The sequence below is a fragment of the Bombina bombina genome, chromosome 5 (genome assembly GCF_027579735.1).
Source record: "Bombina bombina isolate aBomBom1 chromosome 5, aBomBom1.pri, whole genome shotgun sequence".
NCBI classification, from domain to species: Eukaryota; Metazoa; Chordata; class Amphibia; order Anura; family Bombinatoridae; genus Bombina; species Bombina bombina.
This window is the reverse complement of record NC_069503.1, coordinates 428,856,770-428,880,583: the sequence shown is the minus strand read 5'-3', so window position 1 is coordinate 428,880,583 and position 23,814 is coordinate 428,856,770. Positions and strand designations below refer to the sequence as shown.

At 38.6% G+C, this 23,814-nt stretch overlaps 1 protein-coding gene across 1 annotated transcript in view; it reads left to right on the top strand.

Annotated features, from left to right (window-relative positions):
* Positions 1-20,390, top strand: part of GASK1A (golgi associated kinase 1A) — a 130,232-nt gene extending 109,842 nt beyond the window's left edge. Inside the window, exon 9 of the mRNA XM_053715747.1 lies at positions 17,761-20,390. Coding sequence (XP_053571722.1) covers positions 17,761-17,965 — 205 coding nt within the window. The 3' untranslated portion in view covers positions 17,966-20,390. The remainder of the gene's footprint in view (positions 1-17,760) is intronic.
* The last annotated feature ends 3,424 nt before the right edge of the window (positions 20,391-23,814 follow it).

Sequence of the window (23,814 nt, the reverse complement as noted above, 5' to 3'; positions counted from 1 at the left end):
TCTTATGTTAGGGCTATATCTATCAATAGGGAATTTCCGGGGTTAAAGTAAGATCACCAGCTACGATTATATTAGCATTTGTATACTCAATCAGTTTCGCTTGTAAATTAAACCAGAATTTTAAATCTAGCTCATTCGGACCATAGATATTACAAATAGTCATAAGTAGGCTTTTAATTTGTATTTGTATGATTATAAAGCGTGATTCAGGATCTAGAATACATTTTACTACTTTATATTCCAGCTTCTTATTAATTAATATGGCTACCCTCCCTTCCTACTTGAACATGGTGTAGCGTAGACATCTCCCACCCAGTTGGTTTTCAGTCTATCTATTTTTTTTTCTTTTAATCTTATTTCTTGTAATAATGCAATATCTGAATTTAAATTTTTTAAACTTTTAAGAATTGCTTTTCTTTAAATCGGTGATGAGATGCCCGCTACATTCCATGATGTAATGGTTAGTGCTTTAATACTTTAGGGTATATACGGCTATACTCTTTTATCAAGGGGACGTGACCCGGGGATAAGAGGGAAGACAGGAGGTAGGACGGGGGTCCAAAAAAAAACAAATAAAAACCCCTTCATACCAATTCTTACTTGTACCATAAACAAATCTCTTAAAGGATAAAACTCATTTATTAAAATTTACATAAAATATAAACTTTTTGCAAATTAATATACCTCTATTTATAATTAGAATTCTTTTTTCCCTTATTATCATTTATCATAAAAAACAAAAAAAAAACTCCGAACTTTAGCCATTCCACTTACATTCAACAACCTTGGTTTAGTAATCCAACTACAAATCATTACATCCAGAGAAAATAACAATATTGCCCACATTTTTGACTTTATAAATTGTTAAAGTTTCTTTGACAGATCTAATCCTTCTTAAAATAATCATAACAAAATTGTTTTGCTATATTATCATAGGATCTAACCCCTTCCTTGCATTCAATCTTTAATATAGCTGGATAAACTATATAGGCTTTCAGCCCATTTTGATTGACCTGGTTGCATACTTGAATCATAGCTTTTCTTTTTGCAGCTGTTTCCATGGAAAAATCCTGGAACAGTAAAATCTTAGACCCATCTCTTATCAGTGGCTCTTTCAGTTTTTTGTAGTATTTCATTAACTCGACCTTATCCTGGTAGTTAAGTAATTTTGCAATTACTGGGCGCGGGTAGGGGTTGCTTGTTTGTACATTTTGGGAGTTGTGCATTCTAGTGCCAATTCTATGGACTCTTTCTATTATAATTTTTTTATCTTCTATTGGCATTTGTAGCCATTTTGGAAGCTCTTGGGACACTATTTTTCCTAGCTCTTCAGGTTTATATTTTTCAGAAATGCCTAATATTCTAATATTACTCCGTCTGGATCTGTCTTCTAAGGAGTCTAATCTATCTTGTAGTTCCAATACTTGTTTACCCAGCTCATTAATAACTGATTCCTTTGATGCTACCTGATCTTCAAGATAGGATATTCTATCTTTTGCCTCTGTTAGTCTTGTGTTATATTGTTTTAGCTCATTCGCTATTTCAGAGATATCTTTTCTTATATTTTCAAATTGGGGAAGAAATAGATTAGACATTTGACTTAATAGTGTGTGTGTCTCTAGATTTGTGGTCGGTGATTCTCCTACCTCTACCAAAGGGCTTTCAATCTGATTTTTATTTTTCTCTCTATTTCTAGAGGTCATCATTGGAGATTTATCTTTAATATTGTGAATATATTTCTCCATAGGAGAACTTAAAAAACGAAAGCGAGGAAAAAAAATGTGTAGCTACTGAAATCTGAAAAGTGAAATGTGAAAAAGGTGTGAAAAATGGTGTATAACAAAAAAAAAAACCCACACAAAAAGATGTGAATATTAATTAGATGCTGACTCAATCAGCAATAATTCTTATAAGGTCACTAAGACTTGTGAAGAATATATGTGAAGACAGACTATGTCAGGGTTCTCCTATCTTTTTGTTTTAGTGAAATTATGTCTATACCTTATACACAGACAGACTATAGATTCTGGACAATAATCTTATAATCTGTGCACCGACATAAATCTTCTAGCAAACCAATAACATCCAAATTTTGTTACCGATAACCATCATACACTTGCTTAAATAAACTTTTGCTCTAACTTAGGGAACAATTTACCAAACAGTAAAATCAGAAAGACACACAGATAATACATTTCTTCTTTTAGCAAATTGCAAATTTCTTCACTTAGCTGTGCTTTAAAGGGACAGTCAAGTATAAATTAAACTTTCATTATTCAGATAGGACTTTTAATTTTAATCAACTTTCCAATTTACTTTTATCATCAAATTTGCTTTTTTCTCTTGGTATTCTTAGTTTAAACTAAACATAGGTAGACTCATATGCTAATTTCTAAGCCTTTGAGGGCTGCCTCTTATCACATGCTTTTTAAATCTCTTTTCAACACAAAGAGACAGAAAGTACACGTGGGCCATATAGATAACACTGTGTTCAGGCACAGAAAGTTATTTAAGATCTAGCACAATACAATGCTAAATTTAAGACAATAGATAATAAACAGTCACAGTCATGTGATCAGGGGGCTGGAAGTAGGTTCCTAGATACAAGGTAATCACAAAGGTAAAAAGTACATTAATATAACTGTGTTGGTTATGCAAAACTGGGGAATGAGAAATAAAGGGATTATCTATCTTTTAAAACAATAACAATTCTATGGTTGACTGTCCCTTTAAATATTTTCCCTTGTCATTATACCGTCCACAATAAACTAGATAGCACCTCTCAAACAGAGACAACATATATTTTTGCCTTTGTAGCTTTTATATGTCTTGTTCCTCATGCAACATTCAGAGGGAGAATAAACTCACTCTCACAAACCAAATAAACTGTGACAGGTATTGTGAATTTATTCTGGCATTATACTTTCCCGCTCTCTTCCTTTCTCTTGACTTTCACTTTAAAGAGTAAAAGAAACAGCTCCCGAATCTTATATTATTTCAGTTCAAGGAATACCGGTTCTTCACTGGGATACAAAAAAAAACTGAACACCAAAGACATTTGTCCTATTCATACACCCAGACTCCACTGCTTTGCACTCCTTCACAATAAATTCATATATAGCCATATGATCTCAGAGATATAATTTTGGCCATCCACAAAAGTTCCCCCTTTCCTTTTTCCTTCTTTTTTTTTTTCTCCTTCTTTCCTTTTTCCCTTGACCTTGTTAACTCTCTGCAGATGTCTTCACTGGGCTATGCTTTTTAGATCTTACTGCCATAAATTATCTCAGGTTTTGCATTAACCCCCAGACTTCCATACCATACAGGAAAAAGCATTAAACAAACACAAGAGGGATAAGACGTATAACACTTTATATCTACTTTAAAGTTCTTTGCCAACTATTCATAAACACTATATCTGCAGATTCACTTGATCTCTCATTATATCTTAGCTTCTTCACTGGGACACTCTTTAGGCACAGTTTAGCTCTTCCTAATATCCATCAAGCTATTTTCGATCTGGCCTCCTTGTCCCACCTTATTAGCCCTTGAACATATAATATACTCTCTGAGAACAAGCTGTGCACAGCCATACATCAATATTAGAGAAAGCTTGTAAATTACATTACTTATCTTTGCTTCCTCTGCGCTTTGCAGTCCTCTTTATGTCCCCCTCTTACTGGGCTCACTTAATCCCCCGTAGACCTTAGAGTCTAGGCGTCAGGAGAGGAAATAGAAAAAAAGATTTGTGGCCTCGCTACTGGGCAAAACAATAGCAAAAGCAGGCTTCCAGAGAGAACTATTCTGCTCTCGCATCCAGTTGTTAATTTCTCACCACTCCATGACCGTGACCTCCATCGTAGCTCAACTTTTTGGCAGTCCAAGCAGGATAGCAAGCGTGTTGGAGGGGAGAATGTAACCCGACTTGATTAGGCCTAGGGTCTGTAGTTGCAGTCCGGGCTTCAGCGTTCAGAACGCTCACTCTCGCGCCTTCACTCTTGGCCCGCCCAAGTCGTGACTCACTGTTTTTTATTTGTATATTCTAATACTCTGAATAATTGTATATATTAATATGTATGCAACATTTTTACAACCAATGTTTTAATTGATGTTTTACTGTTTACATTTTAACATTCACCAATAGAGTAAGCCATTCCGGGCTCAGTATATACTGAGCTCGATTCACTAAGAACTAATGTAAACACGGAGCCACCGAACACACCTCCAACCAAGATTGGTCATACAACACAACACTTTACCATGATTGGCTACTATGCCTTTAAATAGAAAAGGCGCAATACCGGGGTTATCCGTATATTTTTTTGCCTCTTGAAGAAGCCTGGCCGTAGATCAGGGGAAACGTGTTAGGCTTTGGCATATCACCCAGAGGGGTTGGTGACTTACAAGCAATTTGTCCCCACAAGCTACAGAGTATCCTGGTACAGGATTCGGAAACTTTGCCAGACGTTACCTGTTACAGCTGAGAAAAGGCAGTCCAACTGAGCCTATTGTGAGAGACAAGGAGCTGTAGGAACACAGCGCTTCACTTGAATGCCTTTTAATCCTTTGCTCTAGTAAGTGCAACAATACTTGCGTGTGCAGTTATTTGTAGTAAAATCTTTTCACTTGAGTCTTGCCCTGTGCGCCTTTTCTTTTCTTCCCTCTTATGAGAATCTGAATGGGATTGGCGGTACCCTCTGATGCCATTCTGTCAGATCCATCTTAATGGCTAAGAGCTCATGATTACCCACATCATAGTTCTTCTCTGCAGGAGTAAAGCACTTGGAGAAAAGGCTACAGGGTGCAACTTGGAGGATAAAAGATCCCTTTGGGTTAGGACTGCTCCAGCTCCAATCTCAGAGGCGTCAACCTCTAAAGTGAACTGCAGGTCAGGATCAGGATGGCGGAGCACAGGAGCAGAACAAAAGGCCTTTTTCAGGTGAGAGAAGGCATCCACGGCTTTGGGAGGCCAGTTTTTTGCAGTCTCTGTTCCGTTTAGTTAACTCAGTGAGGAGAGCAACTATTTGGGAGAAGTTTTTTTTATAAACTTGCGGTAATAATTAGAGAACCCCAAGAATCTCTGTAGTTCCTTTAATAAGGTGGGTTGAGGCCATTCCAGGACTGCGGTGAACTTAGAAGGATCCTCCTTCGAGATAACATAGCCAAGGAACTGGATCTGAACTTGGTCAAATTCACATTTCTCCAGTTTGGCTACCAGGGAATTGTCTCTGAGGCGAAGAAGTACCTGTCTCACATGTTCATGATGTTTCTCAAGGGTGGAGGAGAAAATAAGGATGTCATCCAGTCATGCAATTGAGGAGGTCACGGAAGACATTGTTGACAAATACCTGGAAGACAGCAGGGGCATTACACAGCCCAAAAGGCATTACGAGGTATTCGTGTGTTGAAGGCAGTCTTCCATTCATGCCCTGGGAATATACGAACAAGATTGTATGCCCCACGTAGATCCAACTTAGTGAAGTAGCAAGCATTCTGGAGCAAATCATAAAATTCAGTGATTAACGGAATAGGATAGCAATTCTTGATAGTGATGTTGTTAAGGGCTCTGTAGTTGATACAGGGTCTGAGCCCACCATCCTTCTTACTGACAAAAAAGAAGGCAGCCCCAGCAGGAGAAGAGGTGAATAAAACCTTTAACTAGGTTCTCTTGAATATACTCCTCCATGACCTTGGTTTCAGCTTTGGAGGGTGGATAAGTCCTCCCTTTAGGATGTGGGGCTCCAGGAAAGAGGTCAATATTGCCGTTGTAAGGACGGTGGGGTGGCAGCACATCAGCTGCTTTCTTTTCAAACACATCAGTAAAATCTGCGTAAATTGAGGGAAGGCTTGAAGGGGTCTGTAGGCTGGCAATGGGGATGTGGCATAATGGAGTAACTTTAGCCAGACAGGAGTGGAAGCAGGATGTACCTCAGGAGGCCAACTGTCCCTGTGGATTGTGTATACGGAGCCAAGGAAGACTAAGGATTACTGGTTGTGCTGGACAATGAATGACATTGAACTGCAACTGTTCGGTATGAAGGACTCCCACAGTCATGGTTAGGAGTGCTGATTCAAAGTGGATTAAACCTGATCCAAGGGGAGTGCCATCCAGAGCAGTTATTTTAAGACAGTGTTTTTTCTGCAGAAGAGGTAACCCTGCCTGAATCATGAAATGGAGATCCAGAAAATTTCCAGCTGCCCTGAATCAATAAAGGCCTGAGTGTGGACAGAACTCTGAAGAAAGGAGGGGTAACAGGTACAAGGATTCGAGAAGATTGAGGGGATTTAGTAGTGACCATGCTTAGTGGTACCCCAGTTTTATCCTCTAAGCATTGGCTTTTCCCGGCAGGATATCACAGTTCTTTAGCTGGTGTGTCACGAACCAAGCCCCCAGACTAAAAAGAAAAAGAAAAGGTCTGGGAGGCATTCTGCTAGAAAGGGCTGTGTGGGGATTTGAACCTGTGGCTCTGTGTTTACTACTCTGTTTGCTTGTATGTTGAGCCACAGCCAGTTCTAGCAGTCTAGGAGTTTCAAGTGCAATAGCTTGCAACTTAAAAGATCTGTGAAATTAGTATTTGTAATTACACCTGTGCAAAACACAGGGGCTCTCAATTTTGGATTTACTCAGAAACAATCCTGTACAAAACCTCCCAAATTAAGGCTGGCTGTTATTGTCTTGACATTCTTTCTGTTTTGTCACAAGCCAGGACCTGTTTCCTGTACTTCTGTACATATTTGGAGGAAGACTTCACCTTTGCACAAGTTTGTTTCCTGCCTTGTGCAATTCCTGCACTTCAGTTATTATTAGGAGAAAGACTTTACCTTGAAACCTGTTACCTGTTTACAATGTTGTTTCCTGCTTTGTGCAAATCCTGCAATTCAGTTATTACCAGGAGAAAGACTTTCCTTTTGAATCTGCATCTGTGCTTACTTGTTTGTTCCTTTCCACTCCTTGCATATGTGGACATAATATATCTGAATAGTATATATTAAAATATCCTGCAAGTATTTGCTTAATCAAAGTATTTTGTTATTTAAATGAATCTGGTATCTTTTCAATCTAAATGGCTTCTACAAATCTTCATTTAAAGCAACTGTTCCAGACAATGAGGCTCTCACAAAATATCCTGAGACGGAACATGACATGGTGTGAGTTAGAACCATAGTAGAAACACAGTCTCAATCTCCTTCTTCTCTGTCTTTCGGATTCTGTTGGTTTGAAGGAGGAGAGATCCATGGGATCCACTACTGAGGTAACTGGAGGTGCTGAAGAGGTAGAGGATGGTCTAGAGACCGGACGAGTAGAGTTCTATCTCTCTCAGCTTGTCTCTGCTGAAAGCGAGAATCCAGACTAATACAACATGCTATGAATTTGTCCAGGAAAGTAGGGACATCACGATAGGTAAGCTCGTCCTTGATGCGTTCATGCAAACCTCTCCTAAAGTCTGCCTTGAGAGCACTGCCATCCCAACTGGTCTCGAGTGCCAAAGTATGAAACTTGATGGCATATTGTGCCACCACAGTTCTATTACCCTGGCAGAGATCCAAGAGAGAGTACTCTGCAGCAGCAGCATGGCCAGAGGTCCCAAATACAGAAGATAATGCAGAAGTGAAAGCATCAGCATCGTTCACGAGTTGAGCGCTCTGTTCCAAAAGAGGAGAGACCCAGGGTAGGGCCTTGTCTTTCAGTAAAGAAATTATAAAAGTGACCTTTGACTGATGAGACTGAAAGGTGTGGGGGTCATTGCAAAAGTGCAGCCTGCACTGGTTGAGGAAACCCCTACAGTCGGTAGTACCATCATACTTGTTAGGTAATGGTATCTGGGGTATACTTCCAGAAGCAGGGGAAGGAGCTGCGGCACTAACAGCGGGTACTGGCTGTGTAACAACAGGAGCAGCGTTCTTTTCTGCAACCAGTGAGGAGAGCAAAGTGGTTATAGCCTGTAGTTTTGAATCTACACTCTGCAAATGTGCGGTGTGTTTTCACAGCGTCAGACCTTGACGAGTAACTGCATTTGCTACTTCATTTGGGTCCATGGCCCAAGTATAATGTAATGCTCGTGGGATATTCCACTATAAGACCAAACTTGGCCAGTAGTCTTCTTATCCCGACGTCAAGTGGAATGATAGGAAATATCCCAGAGCAGAGAGAGAGTTTGTAAAATGAGGTAAGCAGTACTCACAGCAGACAGGGCAGTACTCAGCGGCAACAGGAAGGTAAATCCAGAAGTATGACAGTTCAGGGGTAAACCAATAGAAGGACCGGGAACAGGCAGGAGTCAGCAACAAAAGGATATCCAGCAGTATAACGGTTCAGGGGTAAACCAATAGAAGGACTGGGAACAGAACAGGCAGGAGTCAGCAACAAAAGGATATCTAGCAGTTTAGGGGTAAACCAATAGAATGGCCAGACTGGCAGAGTTCAGCAACAAAGTAGCAATCCAGTAGTTCAGGGGTTAAGCAAGCAGAGTAGTCAAACAAGCAGAGTTCAGTATCAGAATAGCAATCCAGTAGTTCAGAGGTTAAGGCAAGCAGAGTAGTCAAACAAGCAAAGTTCAGTATCAGTATAGCAATCCAGTAGTTCAGGGGTTAAGGCAAACAGAATAGTCAAACAGGCAGAGTTCATCAACAGAGTATCAATATAGCAATCCAGTAAACAGAAATACAGCACCCAGGAGAACACAAAGTAACACCTATACTTGGGCACAGGTGAGAGAGACTGAAGCACTTACATAGGGAAGACAGGGCAGGTGGTGATGATGTCATCACCATGCTGCAGTTACACTGCTGCATCCCTAGCAACAGGAGGACTGCCTGCGTCCGGGGCAATGGCCACAGCAGAGCGGAGTAGCAGCCTGACAGTGGTGGCATGCTTTATACCACTCCAACCACCACTTGGTATTGCGCATGTTGATGTGGTATCCCATGATGGTGCCACATTTAAGGTTATTGAGCTCTTCATTATAACCTATTGCGCTGCCAATGATTTCATGGATATGTGTTCTATTGTATGCACCTGTTAACAATGAGTATGGTTGAAACACCTAAACTAAATAATTAATAGGGGTGTTCACAATTGGCAATGTAGTGTATATGCTAGTGGTTGGATGATTTGCTAGATGTGAGATGTCTGAACCTCTCAGACTCTAGTAAGAAAGACACCTGAACCTTCAGTGAACTGTAATCAAGACTTTGTATGAATCCTTCTGCAAAAAGTCAAAGATATGATGTACAGTAATAGTTATGTCTGACATAGAGAGAATTAGCAAATGAGAGAAGATAGGGAAAAAGGGAATTATGGAGCACAAAAACCTAAAAAACACTTTCCAGAAAGACCCTGAAATGTTGCTTGCTCTGTGCAGAGTTTGCCTCCAAATTTTTGCCTTGGTTAATATATTTTATTAGTAATTTTTCCCTTTTTAATATACGTAGGTATGTTTTAAATTGTTTAATAAAAAGGTATGTTTAGGTTTTTGTGTACCATTTGCTAATAGTTACCCTGGTGCCACCTCTTTTTCAGGTTATCTCTCCTGATACAGGTTTATTAATTTATACATAGGGTGACCATATTGCCTCTTTAAAAAGGGACACATATGAAAAATACATATGACAGGGTTCTTATACAAAACATTTATTTAAACAGCCCTGAAAACAGCCCTGACATATGTATTCTTCATATGTGTCCCTTTTTAAAGTGACAATATGGTCACCCTATTTATACATATACAGTGTTAATCCTCTATTTAGCTAGTCCAAGTGACCCATAAAAGCATGAAACAGCACAGCAAATTTCTTTGTGATTGACTTATTGGCCCTGTTATCTAGATGTCAGCCAATCAGTGATGCACAGTCAAGAGTGCAGGTTATGGGAATTATGTATGAGAGTATAACCAGCAACTTTGCAGGGTTGTTTGGCCAGCTCTACAATCACTTCTTGGGCAGATGCCTAGTTTCTTAATTTATTAACCCCTTAGTGACCAGACCACTTTTCAATTTGTTGACCATCTGGGACCAAGGCTATTTTTGCATTTCTGCGATGTTTGTGTTTAACTGTAATTTTCCTCTTACTCATTTACTGTACCCACACATATTATATACTGTTTTTCTCGCCATTAAATGGACTTTCTAAAGATATGATTATTTTCATCATATCTTATAATTTACTATAAAATAAATATAAAATATGAGGAAAAAATGAAAAAAATGCACTTTTTCTAACTTTGAGCCCCAAAATCTCTTACACATCTACAACCACCATAAAATACCAATGCTAAACAGTTTCTAAATTTTGTCCTGAGTTTATAAATACCCAATGTTTACATGTTCTTTGCTTTTTTTGCAAGTTATAGGGCAATAAGTACAAGTAGCACTTTGCTATTTCAAAACCATGTTTTTTCAAAATTGGCGATAGTTACATTGTAACACCAATATCTGTCATGAATCCCTGAATAACCCTTCAAATGTATATATTTTTTAAAAGAAGACAACCTAAGGTATTAAACTTGGGGTATTTTGACTTTTTTCATGCAACCATTTTACCACCAATCTATGCCAAAGTTTGGGGGGGGAAAAAAATAATTTGATTTTTTGACAAAATAGCAATTTAAGAATACATTTACTGATAATATTAAGGGTTACTGCCAAATAACACCCTCATATGTCTTCAGCAGCATTTCCTGGGTACAGTGATACCACCCATGTATAGGTGTGTCGGGTTCTCAGGGGGCTAAAAGCTCTTATTTTTAGGGAGCGCATTCCAGTTTTTCAACTTGGAATTTTCACATCGGTCATCATGCACCCATGTCCTATTTGGGACATTTCTGAAGCTGGTCAATGGAATTTACCCCCATCAAACCATATATTTTTGAAAAGTAGACACCCTAGGGTATTTCAAATGCTTGTATTTTAACACTTTCCATGCACTAATTCAACCACCAGTCTTTGTCAAACTTTTGGGTAGTCATTATTTTGTGTTATTTTTCACACACATTGTACTTTAGGCATGGATTCTCAGTTCCTGTTATGTGTTACTGCCAAAAAACACCTCAATATGTGTTCAACAACATCTCCTGAGTACAGTGATACCACCCATGTATAGGTGTGTCGGGTTCTCTGGGGGCTAAAAGGCCTTAATTTTAGGAAGCGCATTCCAGTTTTTCAACTTGGAATTTTCACATCGGTCATCATGCACCCATGTCCTATTTGGGACATTTCTGAAGCTGGTCAATGGAATTTACCCCCATCAAACCATATATTTTTGAAAAGTAGACACCCTAGGGTATTTCAAATGCTTGTATTTTAACACTTTCCATGCACTAATTCAACCACCAGTCTTTGTCAAACTTTTGGGTAGTCATTATTTTTGTGTTATTTTTCACACACATTGTACTTTAGGCATGGATTCTCAGTTCCTGTTATGTGTTACTGCCAAAAAACACCTCAATATGTGTTCAACAACATCTCCTGAGTACAGTGATACCACCTATGTATAGGTGTGTTGGGTTCTCTGGGGGCTAGAAGGCCTTATTTTTAGGAAGCGCATTCCAGTTTTTCAATTTGGAATTTTCACATCGGTCATCATGCACCCATGTCCTATTTGGGACATTTCTGAAGCCGGTCAATGAAATTTACCCCCATAAAACCATATATTTTTGAGAAGTAGACCCCCTAGGGTATTTGAAATGCTGGTATTTTCACACTTTCCATGAACTTATTTAACCACCAGTCTTTGTCAAACTTTTGGGTAGTCATTTTTTTGTGTTATTTTTCACACACATTGTACTTTAGGCATGGATTCTCAGTTCCTGTTATGTGTTACTGCCAAAAAACACCTCAATATGTGTTCAACAACATCTCCTGAGTACAGTGATACCACCCATGTATAGGTGTGTTGGGTTCTCTGGGGGCTAGAAGGCCTTATTTTTAGGAAGCGCATTCCAGTTTTTCAACTTGGAATTTTCACATCGGTCATCATGCACCCATGTCCTATTTGGGACATTTCTGAAGCCGGTCAATGAAATTTACCCCCATAAAACCATATATTTTTGAGAAGTAGACCCCCTAGGGTATTTGAAATGCTTGTATTTTCACACTTTCCATGAACTTATTTAACCACCAGTCTTTGTCAAACTTTTGGGTAGTCATTTTTTTGTGTTATTTTTCACACACATTGTACTTTAGGCATGGATTCTCAGTTCCTGTTATGTGTTACTGCCAAAAAACACTTCAATATGTGTTCAACAACATCTCCTGAGTACAGTGATACCACCCATGTATAGGTGTGTTGGGTTCTCTGGGGGCTAGAAGGCCTTATTTTTAGGAAGCGCATTCCATTTTTTACACTTCCCATTTTCACATCCCATGCACCCATGTTCTATTTAAGACATTTCTGAAGCCGGCCAATGTAATTTACCCCCATAAAACCATATATTTTTGAAAAGTAGACATCCTAGGGTATTTAAAAATGCAGGTGTTTTAACACTTTCCATACACTAATTCAACCACTAGTCTTTGTCAAACTATTGGGCATTCATTTCTTTGTGTTATTTTTCACATACATTGTACTTTAGACATGGATTCACAGCTCCTGTTATGTGTTACTACCAAAGAAGACACCAATATGTTGTCACCAACATCTCTTGAGTTCAGTGATACCACCTATGCATAGGTTTGGTGGCTTGTTTGGGCGGTGCAATGCCAAATGTCTGACATGTGTTTGTGATTTTTTTTCACATTTAACATATTTTCTTTGCCTATCGTCTTTTTTGGGGGTCTTTTAACATACCCCAATTTATTTGTTTTCCATAAATGTGATTATATTTAAAAAGTTGACACCCCAAGGTATTATACATGGAGTGGTTTGATGACTTTGATGCAACCGTTTTAGCCCAAAAAATTGGAGAAAGTATATGGTGGTAATTTTTCAATTTTCATTGTTACAGACACATTGCTTTTTTACTATGATTTAGGAGAGACTGTTGTAAGTTATTGCAAAAGAATACTTCAGGTTGTTTTCTGCAAGGCACCCTGAGTACACCTATGCCCCCCATGCATAGGTTTTCCAGGATTTTGGGAAGGTTATGTTACATGATTTTAGTTATTAAAAATGAGAGTATTTCTTCTGATAGGCCTATCTTTAGTTTGGGGCCTATCACATACCCCACTTTTATTTATTGCATTCAAAGTGTATATTTTTTAAATGTTGACACCCCAAGGTATTGTATATGGTGTGCTTTGATGCCTTTGAAGCAACCGTTTTAGCCCAAAAAATTGGAGAAAGTATATGGTGGTAATTTTTCAATTTTCATTTTTACAGACACATTGCTTTTTGACTATGATTTAGGAGAGATTGTTGTAAGTTATTGCAAAAGAATACTTCAGGTTGTTTTCTGCAAGGCACCCTGAGTACACCTATGCCCCCCATGCATAGGTTTGCCAGGATTTTGGGAAGGTTATGTTACAATTTTATGACTTGTGATTTTAGTTATTAAAAATGAGAGTATTTCTTCTGATAGGCCTATCTTTAGTTTGGGGCCTATCGCATACCCCACTTTTATTTATTGCCATGAAAGTGTATATTTTTTAAATGTTGACACCCCAAGGTATTGTATATGGTGTGCTTTGATGCCTTTGAAGCAACCGTTTTAGCCCAAAAAATTGGAGAAAGTGTATGGTGGTAATTTTTCAATTTTCATTTTTACAGACACATTGCTTTTTGACTATAATTTAGGAGAGACTGTTGTAAGTTATTACAAAAACATACTTCAGGTTGTTTTCTGCAAGGCACCCTGAGAACACCTATGTCCCCCATGCATAGGTTTGACAGGGGTTTTGGTTATAAAAAAAACAGGCCCAATTTTAGAAAAAAATAGAGTAGTGAAATGTAAAAATCTGGCACAGTAAAAGTAAAAAAAACAAAAAAACATCTAACTGTAAACATAACCAAAATATATATATATATATATGTAACAGCAAATGTATTTTTTTAAAAATTGACCATTGTATGGTACCGCTTGAAGCAGTCCCCAATGCAGAGTGCAGGCTGTCCAGGGCAATCAGGACAGTGATATATGGTGTCCCTTCTCTTCCCCCTCTTGGTACAGACTCTGCATTTTTTTTGTGGTTTCTGCTTTGTGGCAGTAGGGGGGATTTTAAAAATAAAATGGGTAGCCCCAACTCTGCTCTCTCCCATCACCGCCCGGGGAGCAGGTGCATCATGGTACAAAATCCCCGTAATAATCTGGAGCTGAAACTGTAAAAAAGTCTTTTTAACTCTGGGGTTTGCTTTTTTGAACAACAAAAAAGCGTTGTGGGTTGCAATCTGCATTAGGTAAATTGCAACCTTTTTGTACCAGGCCCTTGTCTTCCGCATAATTAGGTAGGGCTGCAGCAGCTGATCAGCCAGATCAACCCCACCCATATGCCGGTTATAAGACTTGATGCACACTGGCTTCCTTATGATCTCAGCTCTGCCACGTACAGAAACCGCCACCGTCCTCTCTGTGTGGATGGTGGTAAGAAGGTATACATCCTTCTTGTCTCTGTACTTCAGTGCCAACAGCTCCTCTTGGCGCAGAGCTGAGGTCTCCCCCCCTTCGTAGCCGGGTGCGTACAAGCTGTCCTGGGAAACCTGCGCGGTTCTTTTTAATTGTACCGCAAGCTACTGTATCAAAGCAATACAGTAGCTTGAACAAAAGGACACTTGTATAAAAATTGTCTAAGTACAAGTGATACCCTTTGTTCATTAGGGGTAATATCAGGTCCCAGACAATCTTGCCAGTGGTTCCCATATGTTCTGGGCAACCTGGAGGGTCAAGGTGGCTATCCTTTCCCTCATACACCCGGAAGGCCTGAGTATACCCAGTCTCGCTGTCACAGAGCTTATACACCTTTACCCCATATCTGGAGCGTTTGGAAGGAATATACTGCTTGAATCCCAGCCTTCCCTTATACTTCATTAGGGATTCATCAACGCATATATTCCTTCCAGGTGTATAAGCCTCTGCAAACCTGGCAGAAAAGTGGGTTATCAGGGGGCGGATTTTATACAGCCTGTCAAATTGGGGATGCTCCCTAGGGGGGCACAGGCTGTTGTCGCTGAAGTGCATGAAATGCAGAATCATTTCATACCTCTTCCTCGACATAGTCTGGGAGAAAATGGGGGTAAAGCAGATGGGGCTAGTACTCCAGTAGGAGCGAATGGAGGGTTTCTTTATGATGCCCATCAGCATAGTCAATGCCCAGAATTTTTTGAATTCTGGCACATTGATGGGGGCCCATTGCTGCTTTGCCAAATATGTTCCAGGCTTTGCAGCACGGAACTGATGGGCATATAAATTAGTTTGGGCGACAATGTTCCCCAATATATCATCGCCCAGAAACACTTCCAGAAACTGCTGGGGGCTAAAACCTGCCACATCTATATTTAAGCCAGCATTTGCTGTGAAGGGTGGGATATCTGGCCTCTGGAGATGAGGCGTTACCCACTCTTCAGCAGCAATGGCAGCAACACGCCTCCTTCTGGCAGGGGGGCTAGCAGGGGGGCTGGCAGGGGGGGTAGCAGGGGGGCTGGCAGGGGGGCTAGCAGCCACAGATACATCACTATCAGTTGAGACTGCATCTAGTGATGTATCTGAGCACATGGCAGGGTCAAAATTGGGGTCTGAGTCAGAAATAGAGGCATCTGACTCTGACGCAAGGATGGCATACGCCTCCTCAGCACTATATCTTTTCTGTGACATTTTTGTATCTGTCACAGAAAACAATTACTAAAAAAAATTAAATTAACTAAATTAATTAACTAAATTAACTAGCAAAAAAGTACAGCTATGCTACTGCCAGTGATTTATAGCGATCACTGGCAAGCTAGGGGTTAATGGCTCTGAAAATTAAATTAAATTAACTAAATGTTTCTGAAAAGAGCCTTTGGGTTTTTAAAAAATTACAACAACAAAATTAACCCCTAAAAAAATGCACAGACAGCAAAAAAGTACAGCTATGTAACTGCCAGTGATTTATAGCGATCACTGGCAAGCTAGGGGTTAATGGCTCTGAAAATTAAATTAAATTAACTAAATTAATTAACTAAATTAACTAGCAAAAAAGTACAGCTATGCTACTGCCAGTGATTTATAGCAATCACTTGCAAGCTAGGGGTTAATGGCTCTGAAAATTAAATTAAAGTAACTAAATGTTTCTGAAAAGAGCCTTTGGGTTTTTAAAAAATTACAACAACAAAATTAACCCCTAAAAAAATGCGCAGACAGCAAAAAAGTACAGCTATGCAACTGCCAGTGATTTATAGCGATCACTGGCAAGATAGGGGTTAATGGCTCTGAAAATTAAATTAAATTAACTAAATGTTTCTGAAAAGAGCCTTTGGGTTTTTAAAAAATTACAACAACAAAATTATCCCCTAAAAAAATGCACAGACAGCAAAATGCAGCAAAAAAAAGTGCACCTATGCTACTGCCAGTGATATTTAGTGATCACTGGCAAGCTAGGGGTTAATGGCTCTGAAAATTAAATTAAATTAACTAAATGTTTCTGAAAAGAGCCTTTGGGTTTTTAAAAAATTACAACAACAAAATTAACCCCTAAAAAAATGCACAGACAGCAAAATGCAGCAAAAAAAGTGCACCTATGTTACTGCCAGTGATATATAGTGATCACTGGCAAGCTAGGGGTTAATGGCTCTGAAAAGAGCCTTTGGTTCTATATTTTTTAACAAATAAAAGAAATAAATCTCTCTCTCTGCTAAATACAGGTCTCTCTCTCTCTCCAACAAAATGGCAAGTGAGGAGAGGGAGGGAGATCCACACTGATCATAGTCAATATTTACAAATATTGACATGATCAGACAAATGGGGTATTTTATTATTATTATTTTTTTTAGGGTGGGAGGCTCAGATTGGGTGACCCTAGCTTGCCCCTATGATGATGCAGGCTAGGGACACCCCCAGAGGCCCCATGATGCACTGGGCATCGCCATCTTGGATGCCTAGTGAAGGGGGAGGGGGGGGGGCTATTTAGGGCTTTTTTTTATTTAATTCGTTTTTTTTTTTTTTTTAATTATTACTTTTATTTAATAACCAACTAAGTGCCTCGACCCACCGAGGCACTTAGCACACAAGCAGAGCATCGTAAGCGTGTCCGATCGCTTCCGATGCTCTGAAACACTGCCGGGCTCCACGTGGAGCGAAACCGGAAGTGATCACTCGTGGGGGAGTGATCAATCCGGTCCCGGCACTCGGGAACAGTATTGCAGGATGCCTAGACCTCAAGGCAAGCCTGCAATACTGTTAGAGCAGCTGGAAGCGATTTCGATCGCTTCCAGTGCTCTGTTTAACCGACGACGTATGCCATACGTCCTCGGTCATTAAGTGCTTTTTTTTTGAGGACGTATGGCATACGTCGTTGGTCGTTAAGGGGTTAAACAGCTAGCCTCTTTCTGAAGATAGCACTGTTATTTTTGCACAATTTGTCAGTATAGAATGGGGAGTCATTTTTGATGGGCTTTGTTAATTGGATTCTCATGTTACAAATATCCATCTAATTGCTTGTATGATACAGTTATGAAAAACATATACTGCAGACAAGATCACATTTTAAAGTACTGTATCCGTGTACTAATAATTTGTAAGGTATTTTTATCTGCCATATATTTTGCTTATTAGCAATTACAAATGTAAAACTTTTTTTCATACATTATATAAAATGTGAAAATATATAAGCTACATGTATTCTTTTCTGTCTCTTTAGGTTTCCTGAGTTTGCAGTGAAAGTACTAAAGTCTGGTTGTTTAGAAAATATGCTGATAAAGTCTTTGTACATAGACTATGAATTCTGGGAAAGTCAAGGAGGCTATGAAGGTGTGAAGAAACTGGTTCAAACTATAAACAGAAGAGGGAAAATCCTCCTGAAGTATATAGTAGATCAAAAGCTATCATTGAACTCGTCTTTGTAACAATATCTTTGAATCAAGAACTAGACTGAGTTAATTGTGAACATGTTTGCAGCATATGCGTATGAATCAAATGAAGCTGTCTTTATGCTGCGTGCACTTGCGTTGACAGCTTATACTTCGCAGAGAGCTGGTGATGACGCACTTTCAATGGGACTGCATTTGTTATAATGAAGCTTATATTTGTTTTTGCACAATTATTGCTGCCCATTAGCAATGCATGTTGCGTTCATACAGATGATGCACCCATGCAACTGATGGCTGGAAATTGTAAAGTTTGCTCCTTTATCTGCAACTGGCATTTTGAAGTCTATTTAGACACATATTTTTGTTTCAATTAATACCATTTTTAAGATATGTGTACTGGTTCTGTCAGTGAAAATACAAAATTAGTGTGGTGCATTATTTCAAAATGTTGGACAACCCCTGTCAAGTTAATTTTCCATTTCTTATATAAAGCTCTTATATTGCTTTTAAGAGTATTTATGACACAAAGAGGAGTGTTTTTGAAAGCACAAGTGGTAAGCAGAACCCTATCTAACTATAAAAATGCCGTGGAAAGGAACAAATTAGTATAATTTTGCCTCATTAAGAGCATTATTGGTTACTCTGTTCTTTTGAAGAAAAATTAACCTTCCCATACTACAATACTGGATGGAAAACAATAGTTTTATATTTGTTGAAAGTTTGCAAGCACACTGTTTTGATGAGTTATTGCAATCAAACTCTTAAATATTCAGTAAATGCACCAAACAGATTGCTTTGTTGCCTTCAGATAAAATAGTATTTCAGGGATGTGTTGACCAAACGCTTCAAAGAGGCAAGACAGGACCCCATACTCCCTAACTTATACCTCCCCATGTATAAGGGACTCAGGAGGTTGATAGGGACCCATCAACATTGTGTGGGTGGAACTGTGTTGGCAGGGGTGGGATATTGGTAGTTTAGGGGGTAGGATTGTGGGTGTGTCTGGGCAGTTTGTGTGTTTGTCTGGAAAATTCATGGGTGGGATTAAGGGAAATTCTTTTATTAGGGACATATGACTGTAAGAGGGAGAGCTGGACAGAACTCAAAATCAGGAATTGTCCCTCTCAAATAGGGACAGTTGGGAGGTCATTTTTTTCAGCTCTTATAAAACTTTGAGGGGCCTATGATGACACCTCTCATTGGAAAAAAAGAGAATCATCAGTTTTACAGTAATAAAAGATAAGAGGACTCTAAATCTCCAACTCTTTGTCAGATAAAAAATAATATACCCATTATACTAGTTATTTACTTGGTCACTTGTAAACAGCAGTTTTCTAACCTATTAGATGCAGGCATTAGCTTAAAATATTGAAGGAGGTTCTGAATCCACAAATCGATGAGATGGAAGAGTTTACTTGACCATCAACATAGTATGCAATCTCTTAACCCATTATACACCAGGTTCAGAGTATTCAAATGGGGAATGCCTCTTTTTCTGAAATGAATTTATAAATTTATGAAACCCCCTAATGCTATAGATAAGATACTCTTTCAAATGAGAGTAACTTGAAAATGGTAAAAATGGAATCTATTAGACAGTAAGTTAACAGAAATAAATTTAATTAGATGAGGAGACTGTGCTTCTCTTTCAGCCAAAATCTACGTTGGCATTATTATTTTTGGGACATTATATGCCTTCCTCCACCCTGGAAAGTGTTTTTAAGCCTCTCGTGGTGGTTACAGGGATTCCATCCAGTTCTAATCTCCAAATCATGATTGCTTAATTGTTTCTATATTGTCAATTTTCATGTTTGTTTTTTTGTCATACATCCAATTTCTTATATTTGTGTTTGTATATTTGTATTCTACATAATGTTACGAGATGGGTTGTAATTGTCCTGTTTTATTGCTAAATATTACTTATGTATATATTAGTGTTTATCTTTTGTGGTAGGAACAGACCAGGTTTTTGGTATATCTTTGTATGGGAAAATCTATCTTCCTGAGACAGTGACAGCCTCACCTGTGCTTACTACAGGATATCATTATAATATGGTCTCTCTCTCTCTAGCCCTTGAGGATAAATGTGGAAAAACTGAGATTATTGAATAGAGCTTTAATGCCACTAGGTTGGTGGCAGAATTATCCCAAAATGGTTGTATCGCAGGTCACAAAAACCACCAATACTAGAGGAACCATAGTCTACAATACCACCTGCTACAATATCTCAGTTAACTTCACAAAGCTACAGTTTGCTGAAACATCAAGAATATTATTCAAAGGTTAACAAATCTCATGGTCCCCCTTTAAATGTATTCTGTTAAGGTATAAAGGTTTAGCTTTACTGATTTATACATAATCACTATGTTTTATGCCCTACAAGGCAAGATGATTTGTGCAGCCTATAGTATTGAACATGTTTTCTTTCATTAAAAAAAGTGTGATCTTTTTCAGCAACAAACTGCTATTGTCTTTACTGCTCAGTGGTTCTGATGATCACACAAACTACTTTGAAGGCCTCAGCTTGGGCAGCCCTGGTTTAGACTGTAAGCTTGAAAGCCATTATAATCCTACGTTTACAATTCTCCTATGTGTAAACTGTTTATTTGTTGCACTTTATAAGTAAAATATAACATTAATAATAGTGTATATACTGTATAACTACACATGCAGACACATAAAAGATATTTTAGAATAAATGTAAACTGACTGGTAAATCTATTCTTTCTGCTGGGAGTAAAGCTGTGTAGATGGCCACTTTCAAATGAATCAGCTCGTAAAACACTCACTACTGCAAAGGTCCTGCTACCCCCATTGTGACATTGCATACAGGCACTGAACTACTTATAACACCTTTTATATATTGTTTGTGACTAGGCTTGTTTTATACATTTTCAAATGGTGTCCATTAGCAAAGGGACAGTATACACCAATTCTCATATAACTGCATGTAATAGACATTACTATAAAAAAGAATATACACAGATACTGATCTAAAAATCCAGTATAAAACCAATTTAAAAACTAACTTAGAAGCTCACGGTTTAGCACTGTTGAGGAGGTTAGGCTGGGACACCCACTGAAAGGGGCTGGGAAAGCAGGAAGAGCAGACACTCCCCCAATTCCTGCATATGAAAAGACAGATTCACAAACAGGAGTAGCCGAAATCTGTAGACCAGGATCTACATCTGATTCTTTGGGGCTTGTTTAGGGGTCTAAAAATCGGCACAAGGTTATTAAAAAATAAGCAAAACTATACTTTGTTACAAATACACTCACAGATGCGCTATTTAAATTTATCATCTACGAAACATTTATGGAAAGCAACATCTAGTTTACAATGTCCCTTTAAGTTGAATAAGTTATCCCCTTTTCAATAAAAAATGATTGAGCTGGGTATCAGTTTGTATCCAGGCTGCTGATAATCCAGGCCATCTGCGCAGAATCTGCTCCTGTATGAATGCTGCCATCCATTGGTTTGCTCCCTCTCTGCCTCTGGATATTAGCACAACCTCTGTCCACATGACCTCTTAGTGCTTCATAATATATAAGATCTACTCAATCCTCAATGATGGGGGTGAGGCACTTACAGCTTTAAATTAAATTAAAGCAGTGCAAACATTGGATAAATAAAAATAGACAACATATTTATCTCTTTACACGTATGTGAATTTATCTTTTTCTGCCAACCTCTTGTCAATGACATACTGAGCCACTAAGCTCATTTAATGCATCTGCAGCCTTCCCAGGATCATCATCTTTAGCCACTTTCATCCAGGTTTAACTGACCTTCACCAAGAAAATACTTTTAAATATATTGATTTTTCTTAAAAAAACATTCTGAGCACATTTTTCACACACAAATGAGGGAAGGTTAAATGTTACCCCTGACTGTTTATAACTAAATCTGAGATCAGGCTCTGCACTGGCCTTAAGGCATGCCAGGCAAATGCCCGGTGGGCCACCGGGTCCCTTAACCACTGCTGATCAGGTCCCTTAGCCCCACCCAGGACTCAGATGCACACCAGGAGCGAACTGGCACAGGGGCAATATCCCCCCAGGGAGCCATCTAGTGGAGAAATAGGGCTGGCACATTTTACAGTAGTATACAGTACACTATAATTGTACAATGACAGTGTGTCCTTGCGCAGCCAGCCCCTCTTACCGGCCCTGGGAGTGTTAATAACTATCTTCTACATGTATGAGTGTTTGTGTGAGGTGCTGGGCTGTGCAGGGTATTTTGTGTGCTTGTAGCTGTATGTTAGAAATCAGCTGACTTCACCAGAAGGAAGGTAACTGACAGCATCAAGCTGACTTCACCAGAAGGAAGGTAACTGACAGCATCAAGCTGACTTCACCAGAAGGAAGGTAACTGACAGCATCAAGCTGACTTCACCAGAAGGAAGGTAACTGACAGCATCAAGCTGACTTCACCAGAAGGAAGGTAACTGACAGCATCAAGCTGACTTCACCAGAAGGAAGGTAACTGACAGCATCAAGCTGACTTCACCAGAAGGAAGGTAACTGACAGCATCAAGCTGACTTCACCAGAAGCAAGGAAGGTAACATATCATGGTGTAGCTTAAAGTAATGGTAAACTATGACATGCAATCGTATAGATAATAAAAAAAAATGCACTTTCATTCATTAAACTGCCGAAAACTATCAGTAATGGCAAATATTTACTGTTTATATCCTTCAATTTCATCTCCGATCCTCCGCCGTACAATTGCCACCATTAATTTTGAAAGTCACGTTTTTTGAACTTGCAATCAAAATCCCAGCCACTTGGCGACTCTAAAACACACTAACACGCCCCTCGTTAGCTAAGCACAATTTTTCATTCATTGGAGTTGAAACATAGTATCGAGAACATTGGAGCATAGCTTATTGTAAGGCAAGTGTAAAATACAGTAGTTTTTAACCGATCTGCTGCTTTCCACCTCTATGTTTCACCAACTACAGCAATTTATAAATAACGACATTACAAAGTATTACTTGTTTTAATCATTTAGAAATTTGTCTTATTCTACAATCAATTGTTAATTTTTTAAATACAATTTAAATCGAGCTACTGCTAAACTCTATTCAACAATGATTTCTAAACTTTCTTCCGATTTCATGTATACTAATTAATTATTTTTTTTAATATTTGTAATCAAAATTAATTCTTTACCATTTCATATATATAAAAAGTATTCTTTTGATAATAAAAATAATAAATGTATTAAGAATTTAACACATGTGCAAAGCAAAATGTTAAGAACTAGATGCCCGTATAAAGGCGTAGAGAGCTGGTGGTTCTGCTCTCTACTACGGCTCATGAACAGATCAGGAAGTATTGCCGGAGGCAGAGCAAGGAGCGATAACGCTCAGTAAGTAAAATCTAAATTTATAATTAAAAGTTTAGGTTTAAAAAAAAAAAAAAAAAAAGTAGCGATTTAGGTGATACAGATTTGAGGAATAAGATTTTAACTTCAAATTGCACTCAATTTACTATCACTTTAAGCCAAGGTAAGTTTTGCTACTAATTAGTTTCATTCTCAAAATTAACCTACCTTACCTATCCTTAAATTACATTCACCTAGATTACGAGTTTTGCGTTATGGTGCGGTATGACTTTTAACGCTGAAAAATTGGCCATTACGCTTGAATGGCCAGGAAAGCATATTACAAGTTGTGTCAGTATAGCTATACCGCAAGCATTTTAGCCTGTAACACAACGTCCATTCCGCAATCAAAAAAATTAAGTTTTTTTTGTGTAGGATTTTCATAATGCCGATATTACAGGTTGTGCGTTGAGGCTAAAAAGCTTGAGTTACAGCCTATACCGACACGTTCTATACCGCCATCTGAGACCAGTAGTTATGGATTTTGTATAACAA